We start from the raw sequence: 19,672 nt of genomic DNA, 5'->3' as shown, positions 1-19,672 counted from the left end.
TCCCTGACAGCCCAAACAGGCCCAAGGGGGTAAGGGTCATGTCCACAGGAGCTGGTACTTGGAGGGTCCGCCTGGGATGGCACTGAACTGGGTGGATGGGCAGCAGCTCCCTGCCTCCAGTCCAAGGGGACCACTGCTCTGCACCCTGGCCGCAGTGGGGGACACTGCTGTGCACCCTGGCCACAGCGGGGGACACTTGGCACATAAATAGGCCTTTGAAAGTTCCCCAAGCCAGGGCTGTGCACTTGCCTAGGAGTCAGGGAAGGATGGCCCGAATCAGAGGATGGGATGGCGCTCAGACCCCGGTTGAAACCTGCAGCGGCTGCTGGGTCAGGGGCTCAGCAGCTGGCACGGTCTGCAGGGAACGCTGCATGTTCTCCAGCACCTCCTTGAAGTTGATTTCACAGCCGCTCTGCTGCATGTCAATGGGGTCTGGGGGTGCTGAGGGATCAGGGGCACCCAGCACCATGGCGGGGGCAGGGGGTATCTCAGCCGTCAGCTGAGGGAAGGGCACAGGTGGCGGGCTGTAGGTCAGGTCCAACACCTCACCTGGCCAGCAGGGCAGCACCAGAGGGCTGGATGGGGACTGTGGCTGTGACTCAGGGAGGTCCGAGCTGCTCTTGCCCTGCCGTTTGTGCTTGACTTTGGCATCCATCTGCTGCAGCTCCTGCAACACATAGCTCACACAGCTCTCGGGAACCTTGATGCCAACTTGCCTTTTCTCATCCTTGGTCTTGAGGCGCACGATCTGCAGGTAGGTACTGTTGGTGACCTCGAACATGATGGTGGTAATGCGGGTCCACACGTGTAGCAGGGCTCCGCACAGCAAGTGGTGGTGACGCAGGCGCAGGCCCTGCACACAGTTCTTGCCTTCCTGGACTAGTCGGCAGGGCCGGTTCCGGGCCGTGTGGCTGCAGTGCGTTAGTGAGAAAGCATGGTTCCTCTCCCAGAACTCCCGAACCTCCGTGGCCGTGACTCGGTAGAACTTGCGACAGAGGCTGTTCAGGGTTTCCGCTTGGGTCTGCCGGCCGATGTTAGGCTTGTACACAGTGAAGTGCTTGCTGCGGTCCTGCTCAGCCAGCAGGCAAGTGATCTTGTTGCCGCGGATCTTGTAGGAGAGATAGAAGCCGTCCTGGGAGCCCGTCAGTCCCAAGGACTTGGCGAAGGCCTTCTCCCAACTCAGGCCACGGTCAACGGTGATCTTGTAGAAGATCACCTGACCGTCCTGGGGGTAGCCAGGGGTCAGAAATACCTGCTGACTCTCCTCGTAGATCTCGTCTACTTTCGGGGACAGGTCAAGGATGCCCATGTCGTATTTGCCCACCTTCTTGTCCTCCGAAATGAGATGGTCGAAGGTGTCTGAGAAATACTGGAAGAGCGCGTTCTGCTTGTGTACCTCCAGGCCTAGGATGCGGTTGAGGAACTTGGGGATGGAGCAATCCTTTACTGCGTCAAGGGAGCCCGACCTCGATTCTCGGCCACTTATGCCCACCGACTGCAGGCTCTGTTTCATGTCCTGGAAAAAGGCTGTGTCCCCTCCAGGGTAGCCTATGGGCAGGGGCACCTTGTTCTCTCTCTGGTTCAGGATGGTGCTGAGTACGCAGTGCAGGGCCCGTGTACCGTACTTGTTTTCAAAGTTGTACTTACTCAGGTCCCCGGACTCAGTGGCACGGCGGTCTCCGTGGGTCAGAGCTCCCAGGCTCTCCAGGCGCTTGGCAATGATAGAGGCAAATCGCCGCTCGCCTGCCAGCTCAGATATGAGGAACACGTACTTGGGCGCCAAGACCTGGTTGGAGCGGTGAGTGCGGCCAAATTGCTGGACAGCGCGGTCTGCACTCCAGGGCAGCTCCAGTGTCATGTGGACACGCCGCCTCTGGTTTGATACCCGGCGGTCAGCTTGGAGGGACACGCCCGAGCTGGACGCCTCGGAGATGATGGCCACGAGCTTCTCGCCGCTCATGAAGCGCTCCCTTTCCACAAGATTGACGTGCTCAATGGACAAGCCCTGCTCTGCCCGGGACTCAAAGACTACTGTCCCATTGGGTCTGGACACAACCCGTCCTTTCCTGCCAGTCATCTCTGCCACAGCTTTGGGGCCTCCAAGCTGGTCAATGAGCTCATCCAGGGTGTTGCCCGGCAGCTCCCGACCCAGGTCTCGAACCTTGGCTAGCAGGTCCTGCTTCAGGCACAGCAGGGGCTCCAGCAAGCCATGGCCCTGGGGGTCTCCCTCCCGGGGGCACAAGGGGCTTCTGTAGTCCACAGAGAGACCTTGTGCCTCCACTCTGCCCTCGTTGTTCCCATGGGCCTGGGAGTCGGGGTTGGCGAGGAAATTGCTATGTGGGCCGGCGCCTGCCGCTGCGCTGCCACTGCCATAACAGGTGCCCATCACGCCCACCACCTCGCCCAGCAGCCAGGACGACTTGGGCCCCCGGCCCTGAGACCACCGCTTGCGCTTGCCTTTGTCAGCTTGCTCGCGCCTCTCCTTGGTGGAAGGGAAGTGATTCTGGATGAGTGAGAGGAAGACACCTTCAGCCGCAGAGACAAAGCCATCCAGGTGCCCATCATTCTCGTCTAGCACCTCAAGGGTCCGCGCCTCACCTGTGGACTGCAGCCCAATCACCACGCAATTGTTCTGGGTCAGCTCCTGGTGCGCTAGCTCGACTAGACGGCGCACCTTGGCGGCGATGCACAGGTACTTGAAGAAGCGCTGATGAGCCGACCAGAACTGGCTCCACAGGGACTTGCGTGACTCCAGGCAGACCAAGTCGGCCGCCTGCTGGAATGAGGCGAAGGCTTCGGCCCACAACAAGGCCGCGCGGTTGTAGATGCGCTCAAAGGCAGGGGCCAGCGGGATCTCCTCGATGTGGAAGGTGACCCCGGAGAAGCTGAGCTGGCGTGCGATGTATGTGCCAGTGCCCTTCATGTCCATGGCCACAATCTCCATGGCGCCCACGCCCCGCCTCTCGACAGCGTGGAGAAACTCCTCAAAGGTGTTAAAAGGCCTGTCCTTCCCCCAGATGCCCAGTCGACTCATGTAGATCATGTTCCTGGGCTCTGAGGCCCCGGTGGCACTGGCATAGACGACCCGGGCCAGGGGCAGCTTGTGCTGCAGTTCCAGGACGGCCTTGCCCATTTTGGTGGAGCTGGCGTTTTTTACTTTGTGGCACTCGTCAAATACGATGACCCCGTCGAAGGTGGCCTCGCACCACTGGAGGAGCTGCTGGAGACGCGTGCGGTGCTGCCGGCCCACCGCGCTCTCCCCGATGAGCGACAAGTAGGTGGCAAAGATGACGCCCGACGAGGGTGTGGCATCATCATATTTGATCTTGCTGAGAGTGTGCACAGCGATGCCGGGCGCCTGCACGTCGCACAGGTCTCGCTTCACATCGTACTTTAGATCATTGGAGACGCTGAACCACAGGGACTTGTACCTGCCCTTCAGATAGTTCTCCAAGATGATGCCTGCGACTGTGCGGCCCTTGCCCACGCCAGGCCCGTCGCCAATGAGGAAGCCAGCCCGCTGCCCGTTGGGGAGCAAGACCTCATGCTGCTGGCAGGCATAGGTGATGGCCTCGAGCTGCAGGGCAGACAGCACCCCACTGTCCATGATGGAGGCAGGCAGAGCCAGCACATAAGTGACATCAGGTGGTGGTACGCTTGACAGGGTGCTGGACTCCACAACTCGGTCTGGGTGGTGCTTCCCGATCTTGGACTTGGAGGGCACATAGTCAGAGTAGATCTCCCTGTGACCCAGCTCACCAGCCTCCTCGACCTCGGCCTCCTCCTCCTCCTCCTCCTCCAGGTGGCTCTGTGCCTGGGAGCTGAGGTGGCCTAGAGGGGAAGGGAGGGTGGGCACGGCGTTTGGGAGGCCTTGGAATGGGCCACTAGGCAAGGAAAATTTGTCTTGGGCGGGTGAGGTGGTGCTCACCTCCCACATGGTGGGCACCTGGCCGAGGTCATCAGTGGGCAGGGAGTGGGCTGTGTCCATCATGTCTAAGAGGGAGTCCACAGACGAGGACAGGATGGCAGTATTGGAGACATTGCGAAGGCAAGAGGAGCCCTGACTGACGTGACTGCTCTTTAGTAGGAAGCTGCTCCGGTCATAGCTGGTCTCAGGGCTGGGCTGCCCCCCCACAGCTGGGTACAGGTTGGAGACAGAGGTCTCAGACTGTTGGCTGTCTCTGGGGCAGGCTGAGGAAGGTGCTGAAGGGACACTGTTGTCCCACCACGGGCAGTGCAGCATGGTGTTCACAACACTGGAGCTGCAGAGAGGGAGCTGCAGGGGAGGCTGGCCATCCTGGATGCTGGGCTCGGGCCGGGGCTCCGGCTGGGGAAACTTACCATCCATGGCAGCGTCTGCTGCCGCTGCCACCACTGGGCTCCGGGCTCTATCTGGGTCTCTCCGTGGGCGACCGTGGCACAGAGGGCAGGGGTGGTGGCATCACATCCTCAGACCAGGGCCGGCAAGCACAGAGTCCGCGGAACCTGACTTTCTCAGATCTGCTCAGCTGCTGCCTGGCTCTCTTCCGGGACCGGGACAGGGAGGGACAGGGAGGGAGGCGTGAGCCCTGGGGTGGGGTGGGGTCAGAGCCTACGGGGAGGGCAGTGAGGAATGAGAGGCAGATAAGGGCTTGGGCAGTCAAAGTCAACGGACACTGCAGGGCGGCAAAGAGCCATAAGGGAGAGGGATGTGGTGGGAGGGAACGGTGCTAGGCTCTGGTCGGAGCCCTCTCTCCTTGGAGGATATTGGGTCCATCAGTCCTTGCAGTTCCATGAATCGGGAGAAATTTCCAGCATGATATCAGACCCGGGCGCTTGGAACTTATCATCCCCTGCAATTGTGTGGGGCCTTTCCTTGATAAAAACTTCTCTGCACATATGCATCAGGAGCATATATTGATTTAAGGCTTTCTATTCCTGTTAAAATTTACAGTCTTATAGCGATTGACATATAATTCCACCCCACCCCCACTCCCACTGGGGGGCGAGGCGAGAACACAAGAAACATGGGTTAAGAGAGACAGTGGACAGTGTAAGATATGAGAATGATAATTTATAATTTATCAAGTGGTCTTGAGCGTGGGAGAGCTGGGGAGGAAGGGAAAAAATAGAGCTGGTACCAAAGGGCTCAAGTAGAAAGCAAATGTTTTGAAAATGATGATGCCAACATATATACAAATGTGCTTGACACATCTAATGAATAGATTGTGTGTAAGTTCAGGTACACGAGCGTAGCACATTCATGGGAGACTCATATATGTATATGAAAGAGCTGGATATCAAAAAGTAATTTTATATTAAGAAAACATTCCAGCCCAGTCCAGATCAAGTCCATATATCTGATACCAAGATCATAAATTCCTTCTCAGACGCACGCAACACATGCAATGACGCCAAATACAGGAAGATCACAGGCCAGTTCGGGGGAAAGGCTTGTGGATCTAGTGGTGGTAGAAGCATCTAGTGTGGGTCTCCACATCAGCGAGGCTCCATGCATCTTGTCATCAGGAATATCTCAGAGTGTTTTCCACCAACCACAAGTAAGATAGGAGTTCCCAGAATCCTCAGGAGAAGACCATGCCCACACAGAGGCCTCATTGACTATGACCCAATAAATAGGCTCAACTCCACTCCTTCTCAACTTGACAGGAATTTATGTATCTGCCAGATTGTTCTAAGATCTGTAAAAGTCCCCAATGAAATGATTACTTAAAAAAAATAGTTATAGTCTCAGAAACCCAAAGAGGCAGTTCTACTCTGTCCTTGGTTTAGTTTGGTATATATACATAAGCAATGGACTGTTAAACACAAGGTCTGTGGGTTCAAACATAGCATCCACACCACGTGAGAAAGATGAGGCTATCTGTTGCCATCAAGATTTAGAGCCTTTTGTTGTTGTTAGGTGCCACCAAGTTAGTTCTGACTCATAGCAATGCTATGCACAACAGAAAATTAGACACGGCTTAGTCCCGTGCCATCTGTGGCTTCTCCTCAGAAATGTTCACGAGGGAGTGAGCAGAGAGAGAGAGAGTATCTCTTGCTTCCAAGGTGGAAAATGCAGTAGTTCCCAGAATCCTTAGGAGAAGGCCATGCCCACACAGAGGCCTCATTGGCTAGATCCTACTTGACAGGCTAGACTTCACCCCTACACTCTTAATCCTCAAATTGACATGATTCTGTAACTACCAAAAGTGCCCCATCCAATTTACCAAGCAAGCTGTCCTCTCCAGGACCCAATCTCTCCTGAAAACAGTACTGCAGAGGAAGACCAAAGTGCTTAAGAGGAAGCCTTGCCTTCCTTGCCTCTGAGGAGCATCTGGCCTTATCTGTCTCTCCAAGACAGATGTTTCTGCCCTCTTAGAAAGCCACAGTACTTTCAATATTCTTCTCCATCACTGCAATTCAAGTGTATCAATTTTTCATTGGTCTAACTTAGTCAATGTCAAACTTTCACATGCATACGAGGCAACTGAAAGTACCATGGCTTGAGTCAATCACACCTTAGTCCTTAAAGTAACATCCTTAACTTAGAATACTCTACGGGGGTCTTACTGCAGCAGATTTACCTAATGCACTGAGTCTTTCGATCTTCTGCTTCCAAGAGCGTTACTTGTAGTGCCAAGCAAGACAAAATCCTTGACAACTTCAACCTTTGCTCCATATATCTTATCTCCATTTATGTACCTGTTGGTCCAGTTGTGAGTACTTTGGTCTTTTCATCTAGTCATAATTCATACTGAAGGCGACAGTCCTTGATCTTCATCAGTAAGTGCTTCAAGTCCTCCCCCCTTTCAGCAAGCAAGGTTGTGTCCTTTGCACATCACAGGATACGAATAAGCCATGCCAATCCTGATGCCATATTATACTTCATATGTTCCAGTTCCTATGATTATTACTCAGTATACAAATTGAATCAGTATAGTAAAGGGTTAAAACCGTGCCAGAAAACTTTCTTGACTTTGAACGATGTAATCTTCTCTTGTTTTATTTGCACAATGCCCTCTTGATCCATGTACAAGTTCTGAATGAGCACATGAAGTGCTTTGCAATTCCCATTCTTCTCGGGGTTGTACATAGTTTTTCTCCAGTCTCCATGACTTCGAATCAGTTTTCAACACAGCTGCTAATGGCAACTTCCAAAAACAGAGTTATGGGCACAGCTCTATCATGAGTAAAAGTAGGCCAGGAAAGTCGCTGCCATCTACTGAATTGCGTACTTGCACAATAGGCCCTTCTAAGGGTGTTACCCTTGAAAATGGAGAACACAAGAAATAGAGCTGCGATGAATTCTGTGGGCAATGAGTAGGCAACCAAGGCCCAGATTAATAGCTGTCTCTTCTCCTCTGGTTTGCAGAAGGCTCTGGGTAACAGTGGGAACCGAAGACACATTTGTAGGAACTGCACAGAAAATAAGCCTCCAGTGAACTCCCTCTATCCATAATGGTGGGGTGGCAGGACAGTGATTACTAAACAGAGGTCATTGAAGAGATGAGTTAGAAGATCAGCAACATAAATCTAACTTGAACAGTTAAAATCTTGTGAGTTGGTTTTCAATATTCACTGTAATGTTGTTAGTTCCGATTGGGGTGTATTCCAGAGGCGTTATGTCATTGGAGGTCACCCTCCTGAAGTTGTGCTATCTATTTTTCTGTGTTTCAATAGATGAAACCCAGGATTGATGAACCTGCAGGGACAGTAAGTAGAATAAGGGGCTCAGCAGGGGTGCGGAGGGGGTACAGCGGTGGTGGTGGGTAAAAGGGAGACGATGACAAGGAATCCAGGAAGAAAAAGAATATTAAGAAAGTGACTGTGGTAGCAATTTGAGAATGCTGCTTGATGTGATCAAACTATGGAATGATATATTAACACCTGACTAATAGTAAATTAAAAAAGAAATAAAATTTAAAAATCAGATGCAGTCTGCCCCCCCTCCTATTCTTTGAACTGGTGGCCCTTGTGGCTTATTTTGACAAATAACGTGTCAAAATTAGTGTTTGCCAGTTATGAGTCTTTGTCAAGACCCCGTGGATGCTTCCACTCTCTATTGGACTGCTGCCACTACAGTAAGAACAAATCTGGAGAAGCCTTCTAGACGAGGAGAGCCAACAGGAGGCAGAGCTGGGTTAACCCAGTTGTTCTAGTTCAAGCACCAGAGATGAAAGCCCCAGCAGAGATAAATAAGCAAAGGTGCTCACCCCACCCACATCTGGCCACAGATGGCCGAGGAAGCCTAGCCAACATCAGAAGTACCATCCAGCTGAGGCAATCTGCAGAAATGAGAGTTAAATTCAGGGTGGTGGTTTTAAGGGGCTGCCTCTTTGGTAGTTTTCCATTGCCTACTAAGTAAAGACCAAGCCCCTTAGCAAGAAATACTAATTCTCCGCTATTATTGTCCTATCCGAGATTTATAGCCTCATTTCAAGTCATTTCCCCTCTCTGAACAACATAAACTAATGCTTCACCAATGCTTCCAGTGACATGCTTCAGCAGACGAATGGAAAATACTTGTTTATGGTATCACTGATCTCGATCTACTGAATCAAAACTGATGGGCATTAAAATTATCTGAGAGTACTTTAAATAAATCCTTGAACCACATCCTAGACCTAACGAAACTGTATCTTTAGAAGCACTATACCTTCCATATTTATTTATCTCTATAGGAGACTCTCAAAAGATGGATTCTCTTAAAAATCAATCAGTTTAAGAATCAATGTCCTACGCTCCAGCCAAACTTACTTGCCAGCACTCTGTCCTGCACACACATCGTTGATCATGTTGCCAAATTCTTAGAATGCACTTTCCACACTTCTTTACCCCATGAACCCCTTTCTGAAGGCGAATCTCAGGATTTTTCTCTGTGGCTTCCCTTGAATCCCTCAAACTATGCGGAATTAATTAATTGCTCACCCATGCCCTGGTAACACTATGTGGTATGTACATAGACTGCAGCTGACATCGCATTTGCTAGAAGATTTGATTTACCCATCTCATTTTCCCTGGAGACTAATTCTCAGGGGCTGAAACCTTGGTCTTATTATTCTTTGTACCTCCTGAAACTACTTAGCCCCTGCTAGGTATTCAGTAAATGCTTGTTAACTTGAATTCAATTGTCATTCTTCCAAAAGGTTTTCTTTAAGTTATAGTTCAATATTTTACTTTAAAAGTTGTGAATCCCCAGAAAGTAAGTGTGAATTATTTTTAGATTAGCTGCTATTTTAAAGAACTATACTTTATGCAGTCCTTCCCCTCTATGAAATATAGAGGTGATTAGGGGTCAGAGTGAGTTATTTTCATAGCTTTTAAAAGTATTTTATCTCTTTGTTCTGTATTCCTTTTTCAGTCATCCAAGAGTTCCATTACATTATTGATATAGTGTAGTTTCAGAACCATGTTCTCCTTTTAATTAGAATTTTTAAGAAAATGATTAAAAATAAGTTTATATTTTATGCTATCTCTAAGTTGTTACAATGTTAAATCCCAAATAGAACTCGTTTTTAAGAGTTGAAAAGTTATTACAGTTAATCATATGGTGTACGTATAATTGCTATAAACCAAATATATCACTTTCCAGTTAACAAGGAATTTATTTCCAATGTGTCAAATGCCATGTAATTGACCCAAGTCCTTCTGGAATATGTTTGCTGCAAGCAATATTTCACCATTCTATCAGATTGTGTGTCACTGGGAATTTAATTAGTTTATATAACCATGTAAGTCTCTATCCAAATAATGTATGCCATGCCTGTTAAATTTATATATATATATATATTTATATTTATATATATATATGCATTAACGAAATGCTTTACTTCAAAAGAGTTTAAATGAAAAGAGTGGGAGATAAAAGATGCATGCCCCTTACATTGGATAGTTAATTGAAACAGGTATTCTTAAAGTTCCCCCAGCCAAGTTACATCTGCTGTTAGGTAGACATGGAGCTTGTAGTGACAAGGGGCTGGTCTAAAGGCACCAGCTCCTTTTCAGGAGACAAATGCAGTTTTCTGGCTTGGTGTACATTACAGCCTCAGAAGCCCTAGAGAGCACGAGTGTGAGTCACGGTGGTGCATTTGGAGTTTGTAGGAATTCACACAGGCTTTTTCTCTAAGTGCACTTTGTTATTGTAAGGGGGAAATCTGTTTTCCCATAAGACTTGTTCCCAGCAATATTGGATGCAGAACTTTTGAGGAAGTACCTGTCCCAACTCAAGCTTTCTTCTAAACAAATGCTCTGATTTTCCACACAGAGAGGAATGGCCAGACTTAGAGATCATCACCTCTGCGTCATGCTTTAGGAGCTATGGTGGTGCCATGGCTCAGCATTTAGCTGCTAATTAAAAAGTTGAAATACCCCTCCCTCACCTCTCTCACCACCAGGCACTCTGTGGGAGAAAGATGTGTCACTCGGCTTCCGTAACGGTTATATCCTTAGAACCCATAGGAGGCTCGACTCTATCCTATAAGAAATCCACTCAATGGTAATGCATTAAGGAGTGAATTTTTATCTAAAAACTAAAGTGCTATGTTGCTATGGAGTTGATACTGGCACAAGGCTACTCCACTTATTTTAGAGTAGAAATGTGCTCCATAGAGCTTTTATTGTTTGGTGCCTAATTGGTCAATCATGAAGTACAATAAGCCCCATGTTAGGAACTTATGAAATAATAAAAATTCCTTCTATGTGATGTTAAGTTTGTATCATTTTCAAATGACTTTGAAGCCAATACCAACTGATGACAAATTCTTCAGCATAATCACCATGAACTTTCACATCTCTGTAAAGGAAGGCTTGAGCTTTTTCCTCCACTAAAGTAAGGTCAAGGAAGATCTGCATGCACTTATTCCAACTTGCCTACAAATTCCACTGGAAGACACAGTTTGGAAAGGAAGTTACTTGTAAATCAGAGACTGCCTGCACTGCATTGCTAGGAGTCTAGTTAGTTCGCTATCAAGAGAAATAACAGTTTTACAACGTAACCAGTAGTGTGCTACACAAGCACCCTGGCCAAGGCCAGATTAGTCCTTGTGGCTATCTGCTTGGAGCATGCCTCCAGAGCTTGCTTTTGTAAGGTTTCTGCTACCTTGGTTCTATTTTTGGCCATAGATATCTTGAGCATTATAAACCTGAGGCTCATTCATGTAATGTCTGCTTGAGCACCTGCTATTCCAAGGCAACTTTTCTCATCAGTGTGGAGTAATGCTCACTAAACATATGCTCATTTGTGGCTTTGGCAGCATGGTGGAAAGATCCCGAGTTGCAACTTTCAGTTTTGTTAAGGTATTTACTAAATGGGTCAACTATATTTGCCCGTGTGTGGGGGGGGGCCGGGCGTGATAAATCTCTTCAACATATACATTGGCTATAATCTAAGTCCAGGAGGCTGAGGGCGTTTGAGTCAAATATGATTAGGTTTCAAAAGAGAGAATAGGTCCCCACACATCAGGACCATATAAACGAGGAGGTTTCTTAAGCTCCTAACGTGGTTTCATTGAGATTATGGTTTACTTCTACTTCTTTTTCCACTTCTTCACTGGCTTCTGCCTCTCAGTCTCCTGTCCAACTAGGAAGTGGGCTCCTTGGCTCAAACGCAGATGTTAGGCCTGTCTCTGTATCAGTTCTTTCAGTGGTCACCTCTCTGATGATTCCTATGTTTAGATCACAGCTTTGTATATCTCTCTCTTGTGAGAGGCACTTTGTTATGGAAAGATGATAAAAAAAATACCCCTGCCACTACTACATATATAAGTCGGTACAAAATGGAAATTAGTGAGAAATAAAAGTAACCTAGCCCAGTGGGGGCAGGTGGTAGGTACAGGAGTGGGTGGGTAGACATGGATCAGAACTGGAAAGGACATATATTGAATACCCAGCTAATTATTAATTGACTGTATATTCTCTAATAAGTGCCTTCAATTGTCTGAGCTACATTTTCTCTATCTACAGAGTGGGTTGGACTAGATGGATCTGAATAGTCTCCAGATTCGGATCATCCACTGTCTCAACATTATATTCAGAGCAGAAACGGAATAGACCATTGTTAGCTTATTTCACTGGGTCAAAGACCCACTGGCAACAGTGGAAGCAAACTAATGAAACAATAAATCCTGCATCTCTCCAGGTCAAGTACATCTGGAGCCTAGGCACACGCTATGGGAAGGCTACTGCACATTATACAGATGTGTTTGTCCAGTTCTGTTTCTTTTCCCATTAGGTCCAAAGAACGGGTGCTAGTTACTCAAGAAGAAGTTTTAGGATTATCCCCTTGAGAGGGATACAACAAAACAAATTCTTTTGAAGCACAAATATTCTTCAGACATAATTCTAAAACTGGAGTAATTGGGCCCAAAGTGTTTACTGATTTTTGATCATTTGAACACTCAAAAGTTGCCCTCCAGGAAGGTTCCACCCACTGGCACTCCCTGTAATATACTTGTCTTTTGTTTTGTTCCCTGTCTTTCCTCTATGTCGTGCTTGATGGTAAAAGCACCGTTAGTTCTATGTGGCTTCGAGAGTCACCACGCACCGGTTACTGCACCAGATAAGCCCAGCTCCAATTTGAGGCATGGGAACAAATACTCAAGGAGCTGTTTCATTACCTTAGACTTCCGTGCATTCTCCAGGAGTACTTCAGCCTTCTGATCCAGGCTTCTGAGCACTAGCTTATTATCATCAACCTGAAATGAATGTGGTTTGCTTTTCTGGAAGAAATTGTTTTCTATATCAAGGTGTTTTATTCTGACAATCAAAACAATTTCTTTGTTTTCATTACAATTAATTCATTTTAGCAAAGGTTTCAATAATACCAGATGGGGTTTTAAAAAGTTCATGGTTAAAAGAAATGAAAAGATAATGGAATTTTCCAAAAACGCTTTGAAGCCTTGTCCCATGCTTGATTCTTCATGAAAAACAAAATGTTCAGGTGTGAACATTACTACACCATATGTTACACCTTAGTATAGATTTACCATCAATGTTTCTTACAGTTCAAGATTCATATGACCCCCTAATTTGAGTGGAGAACATTTTATGCCATGATGACTTTATTGACCTATGGCTAGGAAAACATGTGTCCAAGGGTACAGTTTTTCTTATTACACATGAAAGAGGATTACAAAATAAACTTGTTTCTATGAAGGAGGGGCTCCCAGCATCATTTTGTGACCTTGCTCTTTTGTTTTTCCCTTGTCATTGTGGCCTGTTGATCATTTTCTATTGGGGTGCTAGAGCTTTCACTAGATGACATTACTCAAGTCTGGATTGGATTCCTGCTCAGAGTCCAGAAGACAAGCTGAGAAAACATCTGGCCAAGTTGGAATTCTCAAGAAGCAGCACAGCCCGCCAAAGCTGTTTGGCTGGAGACCATGCTTGCACCAGTGCTCGTGAGGGCGAAGGAGCTGCAGATAGCTATTGGAATGAGAGCAAGCCAAGAACTGGCAGTGAACAGGAGCCAGATGAGAAACACAATTCTGCACCCAGGCCATATTTCTAAAACTTAAGTACAGAAAGAAATGCCATGTGTTTACAGTGCTGTTTCATTGTGGGTAATTTTGCTAACCTAATTTCAGGGGAATTCCAGCTGCAGTGGAGAGGAAGTATAATTGAAGTATTGAAAATACGTTTTTAGGACAAGAGATATAAAATGGTTTAATCATGTTAAATATAAATTCTGATAAACATTTTAAACTCTGATATTGATACCCCCAAAGTGGATGACGGTCTCAGATTCTTCTCCTCTGTACCTAGGACAGTATGTGGCACATAGTAGGTGTTCAGGAATTGTGTGAATGAATCCCAATCGTGTTCATACTGATTCATATCCCAAGGTTATGGGATGAACGTGCCTGATACGTTCAGTATCAACCTCTAACAATGCCCTCTACCACTAATGTATGATTTCTATACCTTTCAAGAAATCATGTTTGCAATTAGAAATTCCTAAGACTACGTGCTCCTATGAAATATCCATGAACATCTTCAACATTTTCATAAGCAAAACAGTCATAACAAGGACTTGCTAGTCGACTTGTACTTGCTAGAGCATATACTTGGTTGGCTAAAGTAGAAGTAAAATATTGAAACTCCTAAATAAGCATTTTCCTTCAATATCTAAAGCATTTTAATACAATGTCCAAACTTAGTTTTATTATAAGAGAATGGTGAAAATATACACATAATCATGGGGGTAGTATTAAATTTGAGGGCTGATCATATATGAAAATAATTTAAAATACCTCAGAGTTAAAATAAAATGAAAGGTACTCAATTTATTCCACTGCCATCTGGTTGCTTCAAACTCATAGCCATCCTATAGGACACAGTAGAATTGTTCTATATGGCTTCCCAAACTATAAATATTTATGGGAGTAGATAGCCTCATCTTGCTCCCTGATAGTGGCTGGTGGGTTTGAATTATCAACCTTCCAGTGAGTAACCCAATGCTTAACCCATAGTACCACCAGGGGTCCTTAAATAAAGGTGTACTCATACATTGTTTCATTATGAAACATATTATATTTCGGAATGTTCTTGTATATCACAATTTGGACCAATGAAGACAATATTTAGGGTTGCAGCATGGTAGTTAATTACATTTCCAAAGGGAACATCTAACCTTGCACTGGGAACAACTCTAGGGTGGTTCTTGGGGGGAAAAAAAGAGGAAGCTTCCATTCCAATCCAGGTACCTAGCAAAATTGTTTTCTGTACAAGAGGCCCTGCTGGAATCTCTGAATTTGTTTTGTGCAAACTTCTCCCTGTCCTTAGACAATCCTGAGCTCGTCTTTACTGAGGATGGGTACATAGTGGAATGCTCATGCTACCAAACTCATAATAATTGAGTTTCATAATGTTCAAGGATAAAATGTTTGTTTTATATACAGTGTAGAATTGGATAAACACAGGCATTCATGCATGCCTACACCTAAGCGGACCCTCTTGTGAGCATGCCCCATCCCAATGTCCTCAAAAACATGTTATAACATTTGAAGGTCAGATCTCATTATAATGTCACTCTTGAAAATCTTTCTCTGAATGAGATTTATGATGTTTACAATGACATGTGTGATATTCAAATAATAAGCAACTAGAGCAGTATCATTATAATCCCCCAAAGGCAAATTTAAATGAATGCTATTAGAGGTCACTGCTAAGTAATGAGGATGTGTTAATGATCCCATTCATTGGCCTTGGAATCTTGTCAAATCTTTTAAGAGATGCACATTTCAAAATTTATAATTTCCAGTTAAGTTCTCATTGTCTCATTAGCATAGCTAAAATCTTCACAGGATAGAAAGTTGGTTGCAAGTGGTTTATTTTGATACCCAGTGTTATAAAGGGATTAGTAGTTCCCAGAGAAGCAAGCTCTTGGGTTTATACATCTAAAATGAATCTTATCTTGGAGATCCAGTTTATCCTCCTACAAAACAAAACAAATTCAACATTGCACATATGAAAGTATTTACTGGCTATTTATTTTGTTTTGAATAACTTACTGTGAAGAGTTGAGTTTTAGTACTTGTCCAGCTTTACTTGTCAGTGGAAAAATGTTTAAAAATTGGAGAGTTAGGAGTTGACATGCAGTAGTTTCCATAAATATGGGTACAAAAGCAGTCTCAGAGTTGGACTATTACTAGGCTATGACAAAAGCATTATAAACTTTGGATGTCTTATAAAATAATAAGAATATATGATCTACAGTAATAAAAACAAAATATATGATAATTTTCCAGTCTACCATTCAAAATACCGCAGAAATCACATTCTGTATCATCAGGAAGCCAGTTCCTAGCATTATTCCTGTTTCAGAGTTGAGAAAACTAAACTATTAGGTATCCAAGTAACTTGCTCAAGGACAAGCAGGTAATTGGTAGGTAAGTCCGAATTCAAACATAGGTTGGGCTGATTCCAAGACACTGAGAGAATACAAATAATGACCTTTGTTCTAAAGTGTTTGATGATCTCATTAGTCTACCTTCTTATATATCCTGCCCCCAAAATGCTTTAAAAATCAGCGTGGCAAATTTTATATAGAGCAATAATGGTGTAGTGCATCTAAGTGCTTCCCATACATCACAGTCTGCTGTAAATATTTTACTTGCATTTATCCATATAACCCACATAACAGTTGCTTTGTAAGTCAGAAGTCCCACACTGATAGCCATTATCCAAACCCAGTTCTATGGGATTTCTAAGCCTGAACTCTTAGGTATGATTTACAAAGCAAATAGGTTATCCATTTAACAGGCCCTTATGTGACATGGGAAGGTCAAAATCATATCTTTCTTTTTTTACAAGAGGGAAGGTAGTTTTCCTTTCCAAAATAAAAATGACGGTAGGGATAAGTGGCAGACATAGCAGTGGTTCTACATGCCAATTGAAGCAAATTCTGAAAGAAAGAAAACCTATGTAATTGAACATGCGTTTGGACCTGGAGATGAGGTAAGGAGACCAGAAGCATTCATTTGCCCAGACAAGTTCCAATCTGTTGCTATTGTTCCAGGGAAGCAATCATTAATTCACTTTTTTCTTTTTAAAATGTACCTAATTAGGCAATAAAGAATATGGCCAATCTAGCATGATTAAGTGACCCAATTCCCAGTCTCCATATAACCAGAGTATAAATTATTTTGGAAAAGCAGTGTTCTGATGCATAAATACAAGGGAGTTAGAATATGTACTAGATGATCTCCAAGTTATTTTTCACCTATAAGGGTTGTTAGACCCAAATCCCAAACCAAAGTCACTGCCATGGACTGGATTCCAACTCATAGCGACCCTCTAGGACTAAGTGGAACTGCCTCTGTGGGTTTCCAAGTCTGTAACCCTTCATGGGAGTGGAAAGCTCCCTCTTTCTCTTGAGATGACGCTGGTGGTTTACAAGCTGCTGCTCTGAGTTAAGCAGCCCAACACATAATCAATCCACTGTGCTACCCTGGCTCCTGTTTGACTCAAAGTTCTCATATAATATGAACTGTACATACCCATATATTACGCACTGTACATCAAAATCACTTAAGGAATGGCCGTAACACATAGATTATTAAAGCCTAGCCCGGGCTATGAACCTGAGACTCAAGATACAGCAGTTTGAACGAGCATTTCAAAGAACTATAACGCAAGTAGTCTTCAAGTCATTCAGACGTCCCTAGGCTGTGTGTTCGTTGAGGGCAGGAAATGTATCTCATTCAATATTATGGCTATATAGTGGATGCTTTATTTTGTTTGAAGTGAAAGCATAAAGGTTAATATTTCCTATATGGTAAAAGTCAAAACATGATTTTGAAATATACAGGTTTCATTTCATATACATAGATATATCTTTGGATTTACACAACATAATGGACATTATTAGCATTGCCAAGGATGTTAACTAATGTCTGGCAAACCGAATTTATCCAGTAATGCAAACCCAAACCAAACCCACTGCCATCTAGTGGATTCTGATTCACAGTAACCAGATACAGGATTTCTGGGGCAAACCGTCTTTTCTTTCTCCTGTGGAGTACTGGTGAGGTTGAACCTCTACCTTACCATAACATCTCATTCACAGCAGCGCCAGAGTAAGGAGGCATTAAAGAAGAATAACAGCTGGGATTTATAAATTGCCTTAGGCCAGGATGACTAGAGAAATGAATCCAGTCACATTCGTATATGTGTAAGAGAGAGCGTTCTCTCAAGAAGTATGTAATTATATATGAGGCAACCATCCCCGCCAAGTCCAGCTCAAGTTCCAATACTAATCCATAAATTCCTGTTCAGACTCATGCAGCCACATGCAATGATGCAGAATGCAGGAAGATCACAAACCAGTGGGTACAAAATCTTGTGGATCCATGGAGGTGGAAACATCACAGGGCTCTGGAAGGTCTCTATGTGACTTAACAGGAAGGTAAAGTGAGAGAGAGAGAGAGAGAGAGAGAGAGAGAGAGAGAGTTAGTTGATCCATGAGCCCTCCTTATGAGAAGATCACGTCTACAAGGTGGCACGATCAGGCTGTGACGTGATTGACAGGCTAGGCTGTACCTCTACACTTTTATGTCTTAAAAGTTGACATGAAATTCTATAACTACCACATAAATTGATGCAAAAAATTATTTATGCTAAGCCCACTGAACATTGAATTTAGGGTTAAAAGGAGGTAGAGGCAGTCCTGCCTGTTTTCATCCCCACAGTGCCAGAGCTTGAAGGTGTAAGGTCAAGTTTAAAAGGCATAGGCCTACAGAAGACCATCAAGAATGCACTGTACAGAAGGACAGTGCCTGAATAAAAGTCAACGGAAATTATCATCAATATTCAATTATGTTCCAAGTGAAGTATTGAATAGATAATTGCCATGGAGATTTGCAAAAGGTTTGTAGTCAGACAGGTCTGTATTCAAATTATAGTTTTGCCAAATTTGAACTATATAACCTTGAAACTTTCATGCCACCACTTAGAACCTTTCATGTCATCTCTCAAAAGAGACTATAAATACATCTCTCGTGGAATTCTAAGAAATAATTGAGAGGAAATGAGATAGCATGTGCAATCCCTGCCATGCAATGATAATAATGTTGTTGGTTGATTTGAGTTGATTCCTATTCATACAGAATATAACAGCCCTGTAGGATTTCATGGGTTATCATCTTTACAAAAGCTCACCAGGCATTTCTTCTGTAAAGTCACTGAATGGTCGAAGCATCCATATTTCAGTTACCAGCGGAGCGCTTAGCCTTTGCACCACTTCTTGTTGTCGCATCCCTTCGCACTCACACAGACCCTTACCACAGAATGAAACACTGCCTGATCCTGTGTCACACAATTGTTGTTATGCTTGAGCTCATTGTGGTAGCCACTGTGTGATTCCATCTCATTGCGAGTATTATTCTTTTCTTGCTACCTTCTACCAAGCATGATGGCCTTTTCCAGGGACTGGTCTCTCCTGATAGTATGTCCAAATTATGTAAAACAAATTCTCACCATCCTTGCTTCAAAGGAGTAGTCTGGCTTTGCTTCTTACAGGACAGATTTGTCTGTTCTTCTGACAGGCCGAGGTGCTTTCAGTAGTCTTCACTGGCTCCGTATTTCAGATGCATCGATTCTTCTTCAGTTTCCCTTATCCAATATCCAGCTTTCACTTACATCTGACGGGGTTTAAAAGACCAGGGCTTGGATCAGCTGCACATTACTCCTCAAAATGGCATATGTGTGTTTCAACACTATACAGGAGTGTTGGGTGCCAGACTTGCCCAATGCAATACGTCATTCTGCATCTCACCTGTTACTTTCACGCACCTGGAATGTGGATCAAACAAGATGGAACCCTTGAAAGCTTGAATCATTCTTCCATATATCTTGATGTTGTCTATCTACTGATCCAGTATGAAGATTTTTGTTTTCTTTACATTGAGTTGTAATCCATACAGAAGGCTTCAGGCTCTGATCATCATTAGCAAGTGTTTCAAGTCTTCCTGGTTTTCAGCAAACAAGGTTGTGTCATCTGCATACCTAAGGTTGCTAGTGAGCCTTCCTCCAATCCTCTTGCCATGATTTTCTTCATATAGTCCAGTGTCCTCAATTGTTTACACAGCATACACACCAAATAAATATGGTAAAAGGATGTAACTCTAGTACACAACTTTCCTGAGCTTTAAATCATTCAATATACCCCTATTTGAATTACTATCTCTTGTTC

The 19,672-nt window shown here is 44.7% G+C and overlaps 1 protein-coding gene across 1 annotated transcript; it reads right to left on the bottom strand.

Moving 5' to 3' along the window:
- Window positions 1–295: 295 nt before the first annotated feature.
- Window positions 296–4,348, bottom strand: LOC142433824 (protein strawberry notch homolog 2-like). Its single transcript, XM_075538493.1, has one exon. It carries the CDS (start codon window positions 4,346–4,348, stop codon window positions 296–298), a length of 4,053 nt encoding a protein of 1,350 aa, XP_075394608.1.
- Window positions 4,349–19,672: the final 15,324 nt, after the last annotated feature.

Source organism: Tenrec ecaudatus, chromosome X, assembly GCF_050624435.1.
Source record: "Tenrec ecaudatus isolate mTenEca1 chromosome X, mTenEca1.hap1, whole genome shotgun sequence".
NCBI lineage: Eukaryota > Metazoa > Chordata > Mammalia > Afrosoricida > Tenrecidae > Tenrec > Tenrec ecaudatus.
This window is presented reverse-complemented; position numbering and strand designations above follow the sequence as displayed.

Excerpts from the sequence above, each read along its gene's own strand:
- LOC142433824 (XM_075538493.1), bottom strand. The coding sequence starts at position 4,348 with ATGGATGGTAAGTTTCCCCAGCCGGAGCCCCGGCCCGAGCCCAGCATC.